The sequence below is a fragment of the Camelus ferus genome, chromosome 9 (assembly GCF_009834535.1).
Source record: "Camelus ferus isolate YT-003-E chromosome 9, BCGSAC_Cfer_1.0, whole genome shotgun sequence".
NCBI classification, from domain to species: domain Eukaryota; kingdom Metazoa; phylum Chordata; class Mammalia; order Artiodactyla; family Camelidae; genus Camelus; species Camelus ferus.
In genome coordinates this window covers 49,072,415-49,092,758 of record NC_045704.1, presented here as the reverse complement: position 1 = coordinate 49,092,758, position 20,344 = coordinate 49,072,415, and the positions used below count along the sequence as shown (strand labels likewise).

At 48.4% G+C, this 20,344-nt stretch overlaps 1 protein-coding gene and 1 long non-coding RNA gene across 3 annotated transcripts; both read left to right on the top strand.

The window, feature by feature from the left end:
* The first annotated feature begins 2,608 nt into the window (after positions 1-2,608).
* LOC116665809 lies at positions 2,609-4,693 on the top strand. The gene is made up of 3 exons (XR_004322508.1): positions 2,609-2,679; positions 3,582-3,586; positions 4,682-4,693. It is a non-coding gene; the product is annotated as an uncharacterized LOC116665809 (long non-coding RNA).
* Positions 4,694-6,303: 1,610 nt separating this feature from the next.
* LOC102514661 (C-type lectin domain family 18 member A) lies at positions 6,304-18,998 on the top strand. 2 transcript variants are annotated; one of them, XM_032486724.1, is made up of 12 exons: positions 6,304-6,757; positions 7,367-7,458; positions 9,459-9,698; positions 13,911-14,008; positions 14,431-14,552; positions 14,732-14,839; positions 15,284-15,376; positions 15,777-15,883; positions 16,534-16,663; positions 16,959-17,109; positions 18,006-18,097; positions 18,582-18,994. In XM_032486724.1, the coding sequence occupies exons 1-12, from the start codon at positions 6,619-6,621 to the stop codon at positions 18,617-18,619; spliced, it is 1,410 nt and encodes a 469-aa protein (XP_032342615.1). In that variant the 5' UTR covers positions 6,304-6,618; the 3' UTR covers positions 18,620-18,994. The 2 variants fall into 2 exon arrangements, with proteins under 2 accessions (XP_032342615.1, XP_006172796.1); XM_006172734.3 differs by having other exon boundaries at positions 6,355-6,757; positions 17,013-17,109; positions 18,582-18,998.
* Positions 18,999-20,344: the final 1,346 nt, after the last annotated feature.

Here is a 20,344-nt window from a genome sequence, read left to right as displayed (position 1 = left end):
GGACTTGTTACCCTTCTCAGGGCAGCAATTTAAATCGAAGCACAGCAGAATCACGGGAGGAAGACATCCCCGTAGCAACAAGCCTGTTGGACTTGGGCATGAAGAACAGGATCCCAGTCTCCTCTCCAAGCCCGCTTAGTGCAGAGCTCTGGGCCCAACAGCATATTTGCTTGTTCCGGGCTGCACATTTTCTCCTCAAACACTTTCTCAATATCTGGTCCCCATACTTTGCTCAGAAAGGGGTAGGCACAGACCCTCTGTGTGTGACCTGGTGCCACACCTCATCCCACATGCAAAAGTTTATACTCCATTTATAATTATTATAAAATACTGGCTATGTTCCCCATGTTGTACATACAGCCTTGTAGCTTATTTTATACCTGATGGTTTGTACCTCTTAATCCCCACCTCCATCTCGCCCTTCCCCTTTCCCTCTCCCCACTGGTAACCACTAGTTCCTTTTCTACATCTGGGAGTCTGTTTCTTTTCTGTTATATTCACTAGTTTGTTGTATTTTTTTAGATTACACATGTAAGTGATATTTTATAGTATTTGTCTTTTTCTGTCTGACTTATTTCATTTAGCATAATGCCCTCTGTGCCCATCCATGCTGTACACCAGAAAATAATACAACATTTTAAATCAACTATACTTCATTTAAAAAGCAACCAACCAACCCACTTAAAATATCGGCAGAAGAACTGAATAGACATTTTTCCAAAAGAAGAAATGCAGATGGCCAACAAGAACATGAAAAGCTGCTCAACATCACTAATATTAGGGAAACACAAATCAAAATCACAATGACATACAAAGGGAATTCCCTTATATGATATTTGTTGCTTTTCTCTTGCTGATTTTAATTTGTACCATCTCACACCTGTCAGAATTGTCATCATCAAAAAGAACACAAATAACAAATGCTGGCAAGGATGTGGAGAAATGGGAACCTTTCTACTCTGCTGCTGGGAGTGCAAACTGGTGCAGCCACCATGGAAGACAATATGGAGGTTTCTCAAAAACCCAAAAAAGAACCACTACATGGCCCAGCAAGTCCACTCCTGGACATATATCCAAGAAAAACAAAAACATTAATTTAAAAGATACATATACCCCACTATTAACAGCAGCACCACTTACAATCTCCAAGATATGGAAGCATCCCAAGTGCACATCAATAGATGAATGGATAAAGAAGATGTAGCACACACCCACAAAAAGGATATTTTGCCATTTGCGGCCCTTAATTCACTTTTTTTTTGTTTTGCACTTCAAAAACCAGAATTTTATAACTGGCATAAACATTTCCATTGCATCAAAAACAACAAAATACCTAGAAAAATACTTAACCAAGGAGGTTACCTATACTCTGAAAACTGTAAAACACTGATGAAGGAAATTGAAGATGATATAAAGAAATGGAAAGATACTCTTGGATTGGAAGAATCAACATTATCAAAATGGCCACACTACCCAAAGCAATCTACAGATTCAGTGCAACGCCTGTCAAAATACCCATGACATTTTTCATAGAATTAGAACAAACAATTCCAAAATTTATATGGAACCATAAAAGACCCTGAATTTCTAAAGCAATCTTTTGTTGGTCTTTTTTTTTCTTTCTTCTTTTTGTTCTCTTTTCTTGTGGTTTGATGACTAAGAAGTTCCTTTAACATTTGTTGTAAAGCTGATTTGGTGGTGCTGAATTCTTTTAGCATTTATCTGTGAAGCTTTTGATTTCTCCATCAAATCTGAACGAGAGCCTTGCTGGATAGAATATTCTTGGTTGTAAGTTTTTCCCTTTCATCACTTTAAATATATCATGCCACTCCCTTCTGGCCTGTAGGGTTTCTGTTGAAAAATCAGCTGATAACCTTACGGGAGTTTCCTTTTATGTTATTTGTTGCTTTTCTCTTGCTGATTTTAATACTTAATTCTTATCCTTAATTTTTGTCAACTTGATTACTATGTGCCTTATTGTTTTCCTCTTTGGGTTGATCCTGTGTGGAACTCTTTGCATTTCCTGGACTTGGGTGACTGTTTCCTTTCCCAAGTTAGGGAATTTTTCAGTTATTATCTCTCCAAGAATTTTCTCAGGTTCTTGCTCTCTCTCTTCTCTTTCTGAGACCCCTGTAATGCAAATATTTGTGCACTTCATTTTGTCCCAGAGTTCTCTTCAACTATCCTCATTTCTTTTCATTCTTTTTTCTGTTCTGCCACAGTGATTTCCACTAATCTATCTTCTACCTCACTAATCTGTTCTTCTGCCTCATTTAGTCTATTCTTGGTTCCCTCTAGTGTATTATTCATTTCAGTGATTTTATTCTTCAACTCTGTTTGGGTATTCTTGATATTTTCCAGTTCTTTGCTAAAATCTTCATTCTGTCCATTTATACTTCTCTTGAGTTCTCTGAACATCTTTGTCATCGTTACTTTAAACTCTTTCTCAGATATTGCCTATCTCCTCATCACTTATTTCTTCTGGGATTGTATCTTGTGCCTTGGCCTGAAAGATATTCCTCTGCCACTTCATATTGTCTATCTTCCTGTTTGTATTTTTAGGTAGGTTATGTAACATTTCTTGACCTTGGAGCAGTGGCCCTGTGTGGGAGATGTCCTATGCGTCCCAGCAGTGCACTTCTCTCTTGTCATCCAAGGGCCAGAGTCCAGCTGGTCCCAGTGTAGAGTCTGGCCTGTGTTTGTGGATTCCTTCCATAGGCTTTGGGATTGTTGTTTTCTTATTTCTAGTATCTGCCCCTTGGTGGATGAGGCTGGATTAGAAGTTTATGCAGGTTTCCAGGCAGGAGGAGCTGGTGCCTGCCCACTGCTGGGTGAAACTTGGTCTTGGACCTCTGGTGGGTAGGGCCCTGTCTAGAGGTGTTTGTGGCTCAGGAGGTCTGTCGATGGGTGGCGCTGTGTTCCCACCCAGTATGTTGTTTGACCTGAGTCTTTCCAGACTTTAAGCCTACAGGCTGTTGGGTGGGGCTAGGTCTTGGTGATAGTGATCCAATCAAGATGTCAGTATCCAGGAAAGCTCATGTAGATGAACACTCCTGGAATGTCTGCCATCAGCTTTTATGTCCCCTGGGTGTTTCACAGCTGTATCCTACTTCCCCAGGAGACGTTCCAAAACCAGCAGGCAGGTCTGGCCCAGGTTCCTATGAAATCACTGTTTCTGCCCCTGGACCTGGTACAAGTGAGAGACTGTGTCTGCTTCCCAAGAGAATGAAGTCTCTGTTTTCCCCCAGTCCCATGGGGCTCCTGGAGTTAAGTCTCACTGGCCTTCAAAACCAGATGTCTTGGGGTCTCCTCCTCCCAATGCCAGAACCCTGGTCTGGGGAGCCTGATGTGGGGCTCAGAACTCTCATTCCTGTGGGAGGCCCTCTGCAACTTAATTATTCTTCAGCTTGTGGGTCACCCACCTGGGGGGTAATTATATCACGAGATCACCCCTCCTACCATCCTGCTGTGGTTCCCTCTGTATGTTTCCAGTTGAAGAAAGTCTTTTTTGCTAGGTTCTAGTCTTTTTTTCAATGGTTGTTTAGCAGTGAGTTGTGGTTTTGTTGTAGTCGCAAGGAGAGGCAAGGTCATGGTTCTACTGCTCCACCATCTTGACTGGAAAACCACATTAATTAATTTTTAAATGTTAAACCAACCCTGCATTCTTAGAATAAACACTATCTGGTCATGGTGTTTAATCCTTCTATATGGTGCTAGATTAGGTATCATAATATTTCATTGAGGATTTTTGTGTCTCTACTCATGCCTGATGTTGATCTATAATTTTCTTTTCTTGTGATGTTTTGGGGCTTTGGTAGTAGGATAATACTGAACTTATGAGTTGGAAAATCCTCCTCTTCTGCTTTCTGAAAATGTTTACATATGATTGGTATTATTCCTTGCTTAAATATTTGATAGAATTCACCAATGAAGCCATGTGCACCTAAGCTTTCCTTTGTGGGAAGATTTTTAAGCACTCATTCAATTTCTTTTATTGCAATAGGTCTATTCAGATTTTCTTTTTTTAAGATTTTCTATTTTTTCTTGAGTCCCTTTTGGTAATTTGTCTTTCTAGGAATCTGTTTATTGTACTTATATTGTTTATTTTGTTGACATAAGTTGTTCTTAATATTCCCTTACAACCTTTCTGATTTCTGTAGGATCGGTTGTGATGATGTCCCTTCTTTCTTTCCTGATTTAGGTAATTTTGTCTTTTCTTTCTTTTATAAGTGTTAATTAACAGAAAAATTTTAATTGTACAATCATGTTCATAGCAATTTTACTTGTAATAAACAAAAGCTAAAAACAACCCAAATATCCATCAATGAGAGTGAAAATACAATGAAACACTAATATCAAGTAAAATAACAACAACAACAAAACAACCTACTGATATAGGCAACAACACGGATTAATCTTATAGACATTTCATGGAGCTAAGGACTCTAGCCCTCAATGTATGTCTATTCTCTGAGTCTATTTATACAAAATTCTGAATAAATAAAATTAACTTATGATTTCTGATAGAAATCAGATTAGAGGTTGCTTATTGGGGAACTCTGTCTTCCAAGAAAGGGGATGCTCATTCTCAAAACCCACCCCAAGCACTCAGCAGGCTCTTGCAAAAAGTCTGGACCCAGGAGGAAATATTGCATACATTACTTTGCAGTGCCCTGGTAAGGAGTCCAGCGAGGTTGTCGCCCCTGCTTTACACCACTGGACATTGAGACCCAGGGTGGAAGTGATAATCCCTGGGTCATACAGAGAACCTGGGTTAGAACCTAGGCCTTCCAATGTCCAGTCTGCTCTTTTCTCTGCTCAGTTTCTCCCCCTCTGGCTTCTGAAGTCGGGCTCACCCTGGTCTCCTCTTACAGTGAAACAGGGCCCCTCCAAACTCATTCCACTCAGGTCCCAAAGTATATTTTCCTCCCACCTGTGCTACATGCCCAGCTTTGTGTTACAGGAAAACTAGACACTTTTATCTCCAAAGCCCAGGAGCAGGACTTGGGTCTTCTGTCACCTGGCATAGAGCAGGGCCGTGGGAACTGAACTCAAAGGGCCATGAAGTAACTGAAAGCACCAGTGTCTGGGAGTGTGCAGACAGACTCTGGATTAGCTGGGTCGCACCATGTGCTCGCTGGGTGACCCGGGAAAAGTTCCTTAGACACACCGAGCCCAGCTTCCTTATCTACAAAATGGGTACTGCGTCTGCCGCTGCCCAGGGTTGCTGCAACAATTAAGTGAACTCATGTGTGAAGGTGCTTTGTAAGCTCTATAGAAAAAGGTCACTATTTTATTAAGCACTTCTGGGATCCAGATGGTGAATTTGAGGTTGTCTGGTTATCAGTTAGAGGGAGAAAAAGGCCCGAGGCCCTGGGTATTTTAATGGGGCACGCAACTGAAGGCCAGCTTAGAGGTCCTTATGCCAGCCCTGCCCCAACTCCCCAACACCCATGAAGGTATCCACAGTCCATCGTTGTTCCCCACTCCCACTCCAGCAAGCTAAGCCCACTTGCATCTCAGCAGAGCTTCCAGGGAGTGGACACCTGGCTCTGAGTGGGTGCAGGCCTAGGGGCCAGGGGTCACACGCATTCTAGGAGGATGTAGCTGGCTTGCAAGACTGTCTTTTGGGATGGCTGAAAAACCTTTGATCTGCCCTGAGGGGAATGCGGGCATTTGACTGTGGCCTGCAGGACAGACTCTTTTTTCTAAGAAATGTGGGCCGTGATACAGATCTGCTTCAGCTTCAGCTTATTCCACTGGGATTGTGCAAGTCTCGGCCAGGCCCTGGGGCATCATGGCAGTTTTCTGCCCTCCTGCTACACTGTCTGTTTGTCTGGAGGCCAACTTGTTCCCAGCAGGGGCTCCAGTCAGCCAAGGGCATCACGTGCTCTCCTCCTGGGCTGGTCCTCTCCTGGCCTGTAGTCATGTGAGTGGGGGTAGGGGCACAAAGGCTGGGGCCCAGCCCCCTACACCACCCAGACAGATTGTCCTAAGGTACCAGTTTCAGCCCCAGCCCACTCCCCTGCAAACCCACCGCCCCAGTGCCCCCACTGGTGGCACCTGACTGGTGTGCGGTTACCACCTGCCTATGTTTAATTCATGGCTGGGGGATGGGATGAGCTTCCCAAGAAAGTAAAGAACTTCCTTAGGGTCTTGCCCAGTTCCTGCCTGCCCACAGGGCACAGGGCCCCAGCCTCCCCAGGCTTGGCGCTGAGAGGAGAAGCTGCCGATGGGCCCCAAGGACCCTGTCCCAGCAAGGGCACAGCCATTATTCGTTAATCCGCAGCCCTGGAATGTCTACGGGCCAATCAGCAGGGTCTCAGAGGGCTCCCCAAGGGCTCTAATAATCCTGCAATGATTAGCAGGGGCCACGGGGTCATTGCGAACCACTCACTAGTTTGGTGGGCTGGCTGACCAGCAGCCGGAGGAGGGAGGGAGCCCAGGATTGAAGCTGTCTATCTCCTTTCATGCCAACGCTGACAGAGGCTGTTTGGACACACTGATTACTCACCAGCCTCCCCCTTTTGTCTGGCAGCCCAGCCTGACTCCTTGAGATTGTGAATAGCTCCATCCAACTTGGGAAGCGAGCTGGACAGCTGAGCACCCAACAGGCCCATGCTGAGGCTGGAGCCCTCCCCCAGGCTGCGGGGCCACCGGCCTGGCCTCCTGCCCATGTTCCTGGCTCTCCTTGGCATGACCTGGGCAGAGGTGTGGCCCCTCCAGCTGCAGGAGAAGCAGGTTCCAACGTCTGGAGGTAAGGGGCTGTGGGTGAGAAAAGAAGTAGAGGAGCCATGAGCCCTGCAGAAGGGTCCCAGGGGGCTTCTAGAAGCCAGTTCCCAGGCCTGAGCCCTGGGCATGCTGGTGTGATTTAAAGAGCCACCCTTAAACAGTCCAGGGGTCCGAGATGGATGGAAGAGGCTTGGGGCCGAAGAATGAAGGGGAGTGGGACCAGGCTTGGGAGTGAAGGAGGAATACCGGGAGCCTGCAGCGGGGCCCAGGAGAGGCCCAGTGGCGGAGAGGACCCCTAGCCAAAGAGGCTGCTGCGAGCCTAGGGCTGGCCCCCTCCTCACATCCAGCCCCCATACCCTTCTATCACCCCACCCCCAGCTCTCAACCCAAGGCTCCTTTACACCTCCACCTGTCTCTGTCTCAGCCCCACTCTTTTCTGCATCTCTCTCAGTCTCCCCCATCCCCCTGCTCCAGATCCTCCCACACACACCCACCATCATCCAGTCCCATCTCAAGTCTTGTATCTAAGTGCAAGTCTGTACTCTCATCTCGCCATGGTGACCCCCACCCCATCACCCAGAGGACACGCCCAAGTCCCACTGCTCAGGTGGTCTGAACTTTTCTCCCGCCCCAGCCCTGAGCAGGAAGGAGAGCTTCCTGCTCCTCTCCCTGCACAACCGCCTGCGCAGCCGGGTCCACCCCCCTGCAGCCAACATGCAGAGAATGGTGAGTACCCCCAACCCCCAACTCACCCGGGGGACGGCTGGAAGGGACCCCTGAAGAAGGCGGAGGAGGTCATACCGGTTCCACCTGGCAGGGCAGGAGAGGCTGCCAGTCAACTGCACACTTCAGGGACTGTGCCTGGTTGCCAGGGGAGTGGTGTGGGGGAGACAATGCTTCCTCCGCCCCCAAAAGGCAGCCCTTTGGCCTTTCATTGCATCTCTTCCTGTTGTCTCGGAGACCAGGAGACATGGAAAGAGCTGGGGTCCCCTCTTCCAGGGAACAGGAGCATCACAAAGGAGTCCCAGCAGGATGGGGGAGTTGGGGGGAGGGAGAAGTATCCTGCCAGGGGTGGGAGGGGAGGAGACTTGTGTGCGACCAAATCTGCTGCTTTTCCAGCAGTTTGTCTAGACGACTAGGAGGGGCCCCTCTCAAGTTCCCTGCTCATTCACTGGGTTTCCCACCACTCCCTGAGGGCTTCAGGGTTGAAGGTGTCATCCTGGGGCCCAGAAATGTTGCCCCAGTATTATGGAACCCCAGCTGCCCCAGCTCATGGTAAGAGTCCAGGGAGCGAGGGCGGGACAGCATGGGGGCGGGCAGGGTTCCCCATGGCTGCTTCCCATAAACTCCTCCAAGCCTGGCGACCTTGAGAGCTCCCGGGTCAGGTTCCCAGGAGGTGGGGGTGGGGAGGTCTGGCAGGAGGGGGTCGCTTCTCCCCCTTTCCTTGCTTTGCAGTGGCTCTGCCCCTCCTCAGGCCCAGGTCCTGGCTCCCATCTCCTACACTGGTGAGGGTGTGCTCCCAGCCACTTTCTGTATTTTCCATGGCTCTTAACAGCATTTCATAAAAAATGCAAGTGAAGCACCACCGCTCAGCCTCAGTCACATCCACAGTTTTGGCCCTGGGCACCCCTCCGGGCCTTTAGGCCTTTTACCTAGTAGAGGCTGAGGTCCTTGGGGTGGTGCTGAGCTGTTGAGACGCCCCAGGCAGTCCCCGGTGCTCCCAGCTCTAGACCCCATTAACGGTAAAATCACAACCACCATCTCTCAAGTGCAACCCTTTCCTCCCTGCATCCATTTAATCCTCACAATCTTATCACATAGGTACCTTACTATTTCCATTTTACAGAACAGTATGTTGAGTCTTATGGAGATTGGGGGAACTCTGTAGGTCACACAGCTGGCATGAAGTGGCTGGGCTAGACCAGGGCATGATGGTGGAGTGACATGTCATCCTGGTTGCTGAGCCCTTGTTTCAGGGGAGGGGCAGGGCAGCTGGTGCGTAGGTGGGGAGAGCAGATTAGGCTGCTCCAGAGAAGTCAGGTTGCTGGGCTCAAAGTGCTGAAGCCTTGGAGACCTCTCACACCGTCTCTGGTCCTGCTTCCCAGCTGGTGCCCCTACATACTCCAAAGCCAGGATTGGGGGATAGGACACAGAGGCCTGGCTGCTGTGGCTCTTTGTGTCACAGAGGGGAAGCCAAGAGGGAGTTGACAAGCCTTTCTGACAATGGCCAGGACTAGCTTTAGCTAACAGAGGTCTCTGTTTGAAAGGCTTGGGCACTGCCCAGGGCTCACATTACTAGACAAGAAAAATTACACAGCAGAAGTGCATCCCATCACCTGGGTTGGCATCACACCCCCAGGAACGCCCATCCCCCTTAGTGGGAGGAGCCCTGGGTGGGGCCTGAAGGTACCCACTGAGGGAGTCAGGAGGACTGAGGTTCTCAGTCCTGGGCGGAGCTGGGCTCTGGGTGGCGGGTCCAGACAGGACAGGTGCTTTTCCAACACCTTCAAGCATCCTTTGCAGGTCCCATCTGACCTTCCCTGGCCTCAGTGAAGTAGGTGAAACTCGCTCAGAGCACTCAGGCAGCCAAGCAGGGGTCCCAGTCCAGGGCTCTCTTCTCTGCATGACCAGTACCCCTGGAGGCGCAGGAGCCAGTGGGGGGTCGGATCACTAAGGGCTGGCTCAGGGACCCCTGCTGATGTTGCTGTTTGTGCCCATTCCCCCAGGACTGGAGCGAGAACCTGGCCCGACAGGCTCAGACCAGGGCAGCCTTCTGTGGCGCCCCGGCCCCGAGCCCGGCCTCTGTCCCCCGGGCCACCCCGCAAATGGGCTGGAATGTGCAGCTGCTGCCCGCGGGCTCAGCATCCTTCATCCATGTAGTAGGCCTGTGGTTCTCAGAGGGGCAGCAGTACAGCCATGTGGCAGCCGAGTGTACCCCCAACGCCACCTGCACCCACTACACTCAGGTAAGGCCAGGGTACCAGCTCTGAGGCCCCTGCCCTGCTGGGCCAGCTCAGAAGGGCTACAGTTTCTCCTCAGATTGGTGGTTGCTTTTCCTCCCATTTGTTTAGTTTTACTTTTTTCAGCTCTAAATACGAAATATTTCAAAACTAAATCAAATAATGGACTCCCTCTTACCCATTACCGAGATTTAGAAAATGTTAACTATATTTGTTTCTCATTTCTTTAAAACAAATAACTAAACTAAGGCCTCCTCCTGCCCTCCCTTTCCTCTATCCCTTCCCAGAGGTAACCTTCCTGAAGTCCAGGTTTTTCACTTTCAAGCATGTTTCCTGGTTTTTTTCCCTCAACAAAATGTGTCTTCTCTATAACTGGCATTGTTTAGATGTTAAGGAACAGCAGTGAAAAACGTAAAATCCCAAGCATGTTTTAAGCCTTTACTACACATGGAAGTGTTTTGATACCTTTTCTACTTGTCCAAGTGGGTGGTGTGTTATTAAATCCTACCTAAGTGCTCTCCCTGTGTGTCTCCTTTTGCAATTTGTGTTTATCACTCTAGATCACATTTATAAGATTTATTTCCATTGATCTCTCCTTGCTTCCCTCTCCCTACTGGTAATCACTAGTCTGTTCCCTGTATCTGTGAATCTGCTTCCTTTTTGTTATATTCACTAGTTTATTGTCTTTTTTAAAAATTTCTCATGTAAGTGCCAGCAGACAATATTTGTCTTTCTCTGACTTACTGCACTTAGTATAATACCCTCCAACTCCATCTGTGTTGCTGCAAATGGCAAAATTTCATTCTTTTTTATGACTGAGTAGTATTCTGTTGCAATATACATACCACATCTTCTTTATGCATTCATCTGTTGGTGGACACTTAGGTTGATTCTGTATCTTGGCAATTGTACATAATGCTGTTGTAAGCATTGGGGTGTGTGTATTTTTTCAAACTATTATTTTGGCTTTTTTCAGATATATACCCAGGAGTGGAATTGCTAGGTCATATGGTAGTTCTATTTTTAATTTTTTGAGAAACCTTTATGCTATTTTCCATAGTGGTTGCACCAATTTATATTCCCATCAACAGTGTACAAGGGTTCCTTTTTCTCCACATCCTCGCCAACATTTGTTACTTGTGTTCTTTTTCATGATAGTCATTCTGACAGGGGTGAAGTAGTAACTCATTGTGGTTTTGATTTGTATTTCCCTGGTGATTAATGATATTGAGGATCTTTTCATGTGCCTGTTAGCCATCTGCATTTCCTCTTTGAAAAATGTCTATTCAGTTCTTCTGCCCAATTTTTAATCAGGTTTTCTGATGTGAGTTATATGAGCTGTTTATATATGTGGGATATTAATCCCTTATCAGTCTTACCATTTGCATATATTTTCTCCCATTCAGTAGGTCATCTTCTTGTTTTGTTTATGGTTTCATTTGCTTGCAAAAGCTTTTAAGTTAAATTAGGTCCTATTTGTTTATTTTTGCTTTTACTTCCTTTACATTAGGAGACAGATTGCCCCCAAAATTGCTATTTATGTCAAAGAGTGTTCTCTTTTCCTTTAGGAGTTTTATAGTATCTGGTCTTACATTCAGGTCTTTAATCCATTTTAAGTTTATTTTTGTGTATGGTGTTAGAGAATGTTATAATTTTATTCTTCTACATGTAGTTGTCCAGTTTTCCCAACACCACTTATTGAAGAGACTGGGTTTTCTCCATTGTATATTCTTGTTATGGCTCACTTTGTTTCATCTGTATCCCTATTTCCCTCTCCTCCCATGTTATTTTGAAGTAAACTTCAGATATCATATAATTTTATCCATAAATAAGCATGCATCTTTAAAAATAATCACAATACTAACATTAATATATATTTTTAATGTTAACTCTTCCTTGCCTTCCTACTTGAAGGGCTGTAATTCATCTATGTATCATATGCTCTAACAGTTTTTCAAATGTTAAAATACTTACATATTAGTAAACAGCTGCTACCTCTAGTTCCCAGAATGCACCTGGCCTAGCCTCTTCCCTGAGACACCTGGGGCCTCTCCTACTATCTAGAACCAAAGGGTGAATGTCTGGCACAGTAGTAGGTCTCCAGGATCCTGCTCCAGGCCAGCATCTGTTCTGATTGGCAAGTATGCATGCCTACTAGTTGTTACATATTTGGAATATCTGCCTACTTGGCATGTCATGTGATGTGAAATAATGTAATGCTGGTGTGTGTGTATGTATTATTTTTAACTAATTGCTACATTTGGTTTGCTAAATATTACTTGATAGTGAAGTTGACCTCTGATTTTCTTTTCTCATACTGCCCTTAGCTAGATTATACCAATGTTCTACTAACCTCATAAAATGAGTTGGAAGCTTTACCTCATTTTCTATTTCCTAGAATAGTTTCTATAATATTTGCTGTAACTATTCTGTAAAACTATTTGGGCTTTGTTCTATTTTTCAGTTGTTTTGTGTATGTATATGTATCCATAGATGTTTAACTACTGGTTCAACTTTTAGAAATGGCCATAGATCATGTCAGTCAGATTCGCTATTTCTTCTTGAGTCAGTTTTGCCATGTTCTATTTTCTAGGAAATTGTCCATTGCATGCTTTCCAGTTTGTTGGTCATAACTGTTCATTACTTAACAGAGATTTAAAACTAGAATTAAATAGATTTCAAAAATATTTCCTGTGTCTGTAGCTATGTTCAACATTCTCCATTTTGTTTATTTGTGCCTCCTCTCTCTTTTATTCTTCATCCGTCTTCCCAGAGGTTTGTCTATTTTAACAAACCAAATTTTTGTTTGTTTTTATTCTTTTTTTCTATTCTGTTTACTAATTTTTGCTCTTATTTTTATTATTTTTTTTCTTTATTTACTCTATGATTCTTTTTAATATTCTTGATATGGGTTCTTAACTCATTAATTTTAACTTTTTTTCACTTCTGCTATACGCATTTACATCTATAAATCTCCCTTTCAACTTTGTTGGCTTCATCCCATAAGTTTTGATATTTAGTGATTTCATTGTCATTTAGGTCTGTGAGTTTCCTATTTTCCTTTATGATGTTGTCTTTGATTTTGAAATATATATTTAAATATCCAAACTATGTTTTCTCATTTACTTACTTCTAAATTATTTATTTTAGATTCTATTGCATTGAATTCTCAGAATGTGGCCTGTAGGATATTGGTTATTTGATTTTCATTGAATCTTGCTTTGTGGTTTAGTGAAGGTCAATGATTGCAGAAGTTCCCTGCCCTCCTAAAAAGAATGCATATTCTCTAACTGTTGGATACATTTGTAAGACTCCATGTGCACACCTCCCTGCTTCATGCTGGCCATTTTTAGTGGCTGCCAGAGTTGGCTTACCTATTCATTGATTTTAAGACTGTAAATCTACATTTTGAATACTATGAAACTTATGTCTGTTAGCTGTTACTGAATGACACATTACCCTAAAATTGAAAATCTGAGGATTCTGCAGGTGGGCAGTTTGGCTTGGACTTAGCTGGGAGGTTCTTCTGATCTTGGCTGGGCCCACTCCTGCAACTGCAGTCGGCTGATGGGTGGGCTGGGAGCTGGCTGTTGAGAGCAGCATCACCTGGTTCATCTCTGCCCTTTGAGATGGCTAAACCTCCAACAGGCTTGTTCACATGGTGGCTGAGCACCAAAGCTCTATGAGAGTGAGTGCAAATTGCAGGGTCTCCTGAGGCCTAGATTCAAAAAGGTTCAGTATCACTTCTGCTGCATTCTGTCAGCCAACACAAGCCATAGGGCCCCCAGATTCAATGTGTCAGAGAGAAACTCCTCCTCTTGATGCAAAGAACTGCAGAGGCACATTTCAAAGAGCAGGCGGTAGGGAGAAGTGAAGGGTTGTGGCCATTTTTTTGCAGTCATCACAAAGCCATGGATGTCCAAGTCCTCCTTCACCACTGTCCTCTACCCATCCACAATCTTCACTCCCTTCAGGTGTCACCTGACTCTCACCTCCCCACCCAGAAGGCCTTTTAGACTACTCCCATCCATCTTTATAGCCCTGCCCAGCATGGCTGCTCTCCTGGGGCCCCCAGGGAGGTGAGGGAGCTGTCTGTCTGCCTGGTCTGGGGTAAAAGCTGGGTCCCCCTTCCCCAGGTAGGCATCATCTGTGCTGCTGGCCCCCAGACTGGGAGTTGGGGGGAGCTCATGGGTTTCTGAGCCACTGTGTCTCCTGCAGCTGGTGTGGGCCACCTCGAGCCAGCTGGGCTGTGGGCGGCATCCCTGCTCTGGGGCCCAGGCTGGGATGGAAGCCTTTGTCTGTGCCTACTCTCCCGGGTAAGCCCCCTCTGTGGCAGCTGCCCCACCATCCCCTGCTGGTCTGTGAGTGGCATGCTTTCACCCAGGGTGAGACACTCACCCACCCACAGGCCTTTACTCCTTGGTTTGCACCCTGGGTGGGAGAGGGAAGGTGGGAGAAAGGGAGAGGGTGCAGAGTGGGGCAGCACCAAGCAGAATGTGGCTTCTCCTCAGACGCCCCTTCCTGGAAGCACTATTCCTACCCTGCGTTCAGGGAATTTGCCCAGAATTCGTTTGGAGGTCTTCTTTTCTTTCCTAGGAAATCTCCCTGTCTCACCCAGCTCCCTGACTTCCTGGCTGGGCCAGAAGGAACTGAAGGGGCCAGTGAGGCAGGCAGTAAGGCCTGCCCCTGCCGTGCCCAAGGCCAAGCCCTTCCAGCTCCCTGCTACTTGCTCTCACAGAGGCAACTGGGAGGTCAATGGGAAGACCATCGTCCCCTATAAGAAGGGCGCCTGGTGTTCACTCTGCACGGCTAGCGTTTCAGGCTGCTTCAAGGCCTGGGACCACGCAGGGGGGCTCTGTGGTAAGTGCCCCACCCTACCTGCCTCTGGCCAGGCCAGCAGATACCTGAGAGCTCGATCTGTGATCCAAAAGGAGGGTGGCTGCCCCAAAAGCCATGGCCCTCACTCAGCACCCAGGGAGGCACCTGCCTAGCCTGCCTAGAGGAGGCCCCCTCTCAGAGTTTCCTTCTTGTCTGACCAGAGGTTCCCAGGAACCCATGTCGCGTGAGCTGCCGGAACCATGGACATCTCAACGTCAGCACCTGCCACTGCCACTGTCCCCCTGGCTACACAGGCAGATACTGCCAAGGTGAGGGCACTTGGAGTTCCAGATGATGACTCCCTGGGAGACCCAGTGAGTTGTCTGCACACTGCATATAGTCACTCAACAAGCATTTACTGAGCACTGACTGTCTGCCACAACCTGAGCTGTGCAGGGGAATCAAAGTGAAATCAGATCTGGCCCCTTAGGCTCTGGGATGGTGAGGAGAGGACAGTATTAGGACCCAGAAGCGGATTCCTTTCCCACCATCCACCCTCCCCAGCTCTGTGACCATGAGCAGTTCTGCTCCCAAACCCCAATCTGCTTTTCTTTACAAGAAGATCAAACCCAAGATGCCAAATGTGGCAGTGGTTCCATCCCTGAGAGGGGTTTTCTTGCTGTGGTTCCCCGCACATCCACAGCCTGTGGGGGGCAGTCCAGGGTCCAAGGGCTGCGAGCTGAGTGTTGTCCCCTCCCATCCCGTCCTGGCAGTGCGGTGCAGTGTGCAGTGCGTGCACGGCCGGTTCCGGGAAGAGGAGTGTTCCTGCGTCTGCGATGTCGGCTATGGAGGAGCCCAGTGTGCCAGTGAGTCTTGCCCCTAAGCCCCTTGATGAGCCGGACCCCTCCCAGGACCCCCTCGGTGTGAAGCGGGGTCTGGCTCTGACCATATCACAGGAACACATCATGGGCACCTCTTCCCCATGCCCGCTCAGTGTCTTCACAGTGGTAGCTTCAATTTGGCCATGGTGGGGGTCTTTCTACCACAGAAATGGCAAATGCTAAATTCATAGATTTTTTTTTTTTTTTGAGACAGCAAGAGAGATGGTTGTTACACATTTACCAGCACATCACTGACCCTAACCCACTCTCCAGTTTGGAGCAGGTGGCCAGAGGAAGGGGCACCTTGAGCTTAACTCCCTGGCAGGGTAGGAAGGGTAATGATTCGGAGATCCACACACACAAAATCAGGCTCCCCTCCCCCCAGCCAAGGTGCACTTTCCCTTCCACACCTGTGACCTGAGGATTGATGGCGACTGCTTCATGGTGTCCTCAGAGGCAGACACCTATTACGGAGCCAAGATGAAGTGCCAGGTGACGGTCAACCCCCGCCTTCCCAAGCACCACTTCCTAGGGTTCAAGTGAGGGTCTTAATGGAGGAACCCTGGACCAAAAGACAAACTCCTTTTACTTCTCCTAACCTGACTCTCACCTTTAGTATAAAGTAGGGATCACAAGTCAGAGGCCCATGGGAGCCAGGAGGTCACTTAATGAGCTGAGGGACCCCTCCAACCCCCATCTAAGTCAGGATGTTGACTCAGCCTGAGCTGCAGGCTGCCAGGCAGGAATTTGAGTTCAAGAAAGCCAAAACCTGGGAATTTTCAAGAGAACCAGAAATTCAGATTTTCACTGGCATCTCTTGATTTATTAATGTTGGCAACCAATTCAAATGCATTTAAGACACTGAGCAGATGAAGCAAAACCCCTCCAAAGGTGAGATGCTGCCATTCTGGGCCCCTGTGCACAGAGAGAGGAGATATGGGCAGGGAAGAGGAAGGGGGACCCCTGCTCTAAGGCAGGAGGCTGTGTGTGTGTGTGTGTGTGTGTGTGTGGCAGGGGGGTTGATGACAGCCTGGCCAGCACATAGATTTGACATCCATGGCCATGGTGGGTGGCAGGATGGAAAGGAAAGGTTGGCCTGAGCTCTGGGGCCCTGCCAGCATGACCCAGAGTCGGGGTTACAGGGAAAGGGCGGGATGCTAGCCCAGATTGAGAGCCAGAAAGTGCAGGACATCCTCGCCTTCTACCTGGGCCGCCTGGAGACCACCAACGAGGTGACCAACAGTGACTTTGAGACCAGGAACTTCTGGATCGGTAAGTGCCTGGCTGATCGGGGGATACGGTGAGTGTTGGGGCTGGGGGTGCTCCAGGAATCTGAACCGTATAAACCCACAGTATTCTTCAGCAGATAGTAAGCATGTGGTGAGGGCTGGGCAGAGTGGAGCCAGTAGTCAGGCTGGTGGCCCTGTTTCCTGGGGAGAGAGCTGAAGAGAGAGCCACCAGGGGTGCTGGAAGTGCTGGGAAGGGGGTTTGAGGGTAGGGGGCCAGACAGGCATTAGGCAGCAGGCTCTGGGCTTGGACTCTCATCTCAGGGAGCCTGGGCTGCCAGTGGAGCCCAGGGATTTCAGGTGTGGGGCCAACCCTGGCTGCTGTGGGCTCACAGGGCTCACCTATAAGATGGCTAAGGACTCCTTCCGCTGGACCACTGGGGAGCACCAGTCCTTCACCAGTTTCGCCTTTGGGCAGCCTGACAACCAGGGGTGAGTCTGAGCTGCCCCCCCCCCCCCGGGCCCATCTTCTAATCTAGGCCTGCTTGATGAGCCCTCAGACACCAATGAACAACCTCCACTGAGCCTGCTGCCTGGTGGAGTACCCTAGAGTCTGGGCCTTTCCTGATGCCCAGGTGCCAGGAAGGCTGGGCACAGCTGGGTGTGGGCCCAGTGCTAAGATGAAGTATACCCTTGGCGTCGAGGGACTCATATAAAAGAGAGGAAACCCAAGATGTTTTCACCCAGCCACCGTCCCCATCGTCCCCTCAGCTGTCTCCCCATCCCTCTAGTGTCTGTCCATCCCTCCTGCTGTGCCCACTCTGCCTGTATCAGGACACTGGTCCTGGACCTCTCTAGCTGGCCACCCACCTGCATCCACACACCCACACATCTGCCCACCAGCCAGCCTGTACTGAGGGCGTTCTGGTTACATCACCCAGCCCTGGTCCTCAAAGCCCAGGAATGCTGGGCTTTGGAGGTGGTCAGGCTGTGTGGCCACCAAGGGCCAGAAATCTCACCTAGCCTTCCCTCTACCTCCTTGATGGCAGCCATGCCCCTAAGCCCCCTGACAAGCCGGGCCCCCTCCCAGGACTCCCTCAGTGTGATGCTAGGTCTGTTCCAACCTTCCCCCCTACCACTGGTGGCTGGTGTGGCTGAGTGCTGGCCATGGTAAGTGGAGCTGTTACCCCAGAAGAGTGCAGTGGTCTGAGGAGCAGGCATGGAGCTTGGGGGTGGGTCTGGCTCCCAGAAGCCCCAGAAGTGGGATGGGGGCACCTAGGAGTCACCTCCCTAGATGCAGTTGGCCCGCTAGGGTGGAGGATTTAAGCCTGTCCCAGATTCCCAATTTCATTCCTCCACCCTGAGCCCTCAACATCTTGGCCTGGCAGGTTTGGCAACTGTGTGGAGCTGCAGGCATCGGCCGCCTTCAACTGGAACGACCAACGCTGTAAAACCCGAAACCGTTACATCTGCCAATTTGGTGAGGGCCTTCCCACGGCTCCCCTCCTCTGGTCCCTGTCCCCTGGGGTACCTGCTGGCCCACTCCAGGCTGCTAGGATATCCAGGTGACAGGCTTGGAGAGTGTCTGAGCACACAGGGCCATGAGGACGTCCTGCTCAGGGCTTTGCTGAACCTATAGGCCCCTGAAGCCCAGGGGGTAGGTGGGGCCGGCTTCATGTAGCACGTCCACGCAGTAGCAGGACCAGAACTACAGCCTGGCCAGGAATTTCTCCAAGATTGCTTCCCTCCCAACTCTAAAGCTGCCACACAGGGACCTGTTGAGCTCCTCAGTATTCACTGATTCCCTACAGCCCTGTGAACTGTGGTTGGAGCAGAGGTGAAACCTAGCCCAGAACCGGGCCCCAGCAGCACCTGCTGTAAGGGTCTGGAGCTTGGCATGTGACCTTGGCCATTTCTGGACCCTGGGCAGTCGCTGACCTTCTTTCTGTTCTCTTCCTTTCCAGCTCAGGAGCACATTTCCCGGTGGGACCCCGGGCCCTGAGGCTCAGCCAGGCCTCCCCTCTGCCAGTGCCTGAGTGCACAGCCCTGCTTGCCTGTCTGCCCACCTGTCTGAAACAAGGGCCGGACTGTGACTGCAGGCCCAACAGCCAAAGAGGTCTCAGACCTTTCAGGGAGTGGGGCAAGGGGACATGTGAGGTTGACAGAGAGCCTGACATAGGGGGAGGGGAGCCTGGGTCCCCCAAAGACTGCTTTTGGTTGGGAAGATGGATCTTAATTAGGCACTGAAACAGGAGTCTCGGCCAGCGGTCAGAAGAGGCCATTCTCCTCCAACTGGGCTGGGCCCTCTGGGGCAGATGGAGGTTCCTTACTGCCCAGGGTGCACCACACAAAGGATTAAACTAAGTTATGGATCAAACAGACTTGTGAATGTTCATTGTGAAGGGGAACCTAGAACGATCCTGGGAAGACCAGAGGGCCCCCAAGGCATCACTTCCAGGGAGACTCCTACCCACCGCAGTCCCTTCCCTGTTTACCCACATGACCCACGCCACCCACTGGAGGTTTTCAGACTCTCATTCCTGAGTAATGCAGATTTACAATTCTCTTTTGCATCCCTAATTTCCAGCTCCTCTCACCACTGCCTCTCTCAACTAGTTTCCGTTCACACCCTCTCTTTTCATTCATTATGCCTACTTCTACATGTTTCTTTTTTCTTTGTGATTATCTGAACTGGGGTGTGTTATGGCCCCTTCTCCTTCCTCTCCCTACAGTGGTGAGAGGGTGCATCCAGGCAGGTGAGAGACTGGGAGTTGCTACCAGTAGTGTCCAGAATGCACCATAGCTGGGTTGCACACTATTACATGTGAACATCAAGTTACTTTGCTGGTTGGAAGCAGAAGTGTGGCCTGGGACCACAGAATGGGGAGAAGCGTATCAATCACGGTTCTTAGTTGCAACCAACAGAAATACAGAAATAGCTCTGGCTAGTCATGGCAGAAAAGGAATTTATGAGAAGGGCAATGATTTCAAAACGGGCAAAGAACTTGAATAGACAGTTCTCCAAAGAGGATATACAAATAGCCAACAAGTACATGAAAGAACATTCAACATCACTAGTCATTAAGAAATCCAAGCAGGGGAGAGGGTATAGCTCAGTGGTAGAGTACATGCCTAGCACTCATGAGGTCCTGGGTTCAATTCCCGTTACCTCCTTTAAAAGAGTAAATAATCCTAATTACCTCCTCCCAACCAAAAAAAAAAAAATCAAAATCAAAACCACAATGAGACATCACTTCACACCCATTTGGATGTGGTCAAAGAAACAGACAATTAACAAGTGCTGGTGCGGGCATGGACCAATTGGAACCCTCATGCATTGCTGGTGGTAAAACAACGCAACTACTGTGGAAAACAGTTTGGCGACTCCCAAAAAGTGAAACACAACTACCATGTGACCCAGCAATTCCACTCCTAGGTATGTACCCAAGAGAAATGAACACAAGTTCTCAAACAAATCCTTAAACACAAAGTTCAGACCAGCATTACTCACAATAGCCAAAAGGTAGAAACAAGCCAAATGTCCATCAGTGAATGAGTGGATAACAAACTGTGGTGTATACAAGCAATGGAATATTTTCAACCATTAGAAGGAATGAAGTACTGATACATGCTACAAAGTGGATGAACATGATAACATTATTTTAAGTGAAAAAAGCTAGTCATAAAAGATCCCATATGGTATGACTCCATTTATGTAAACTATTCA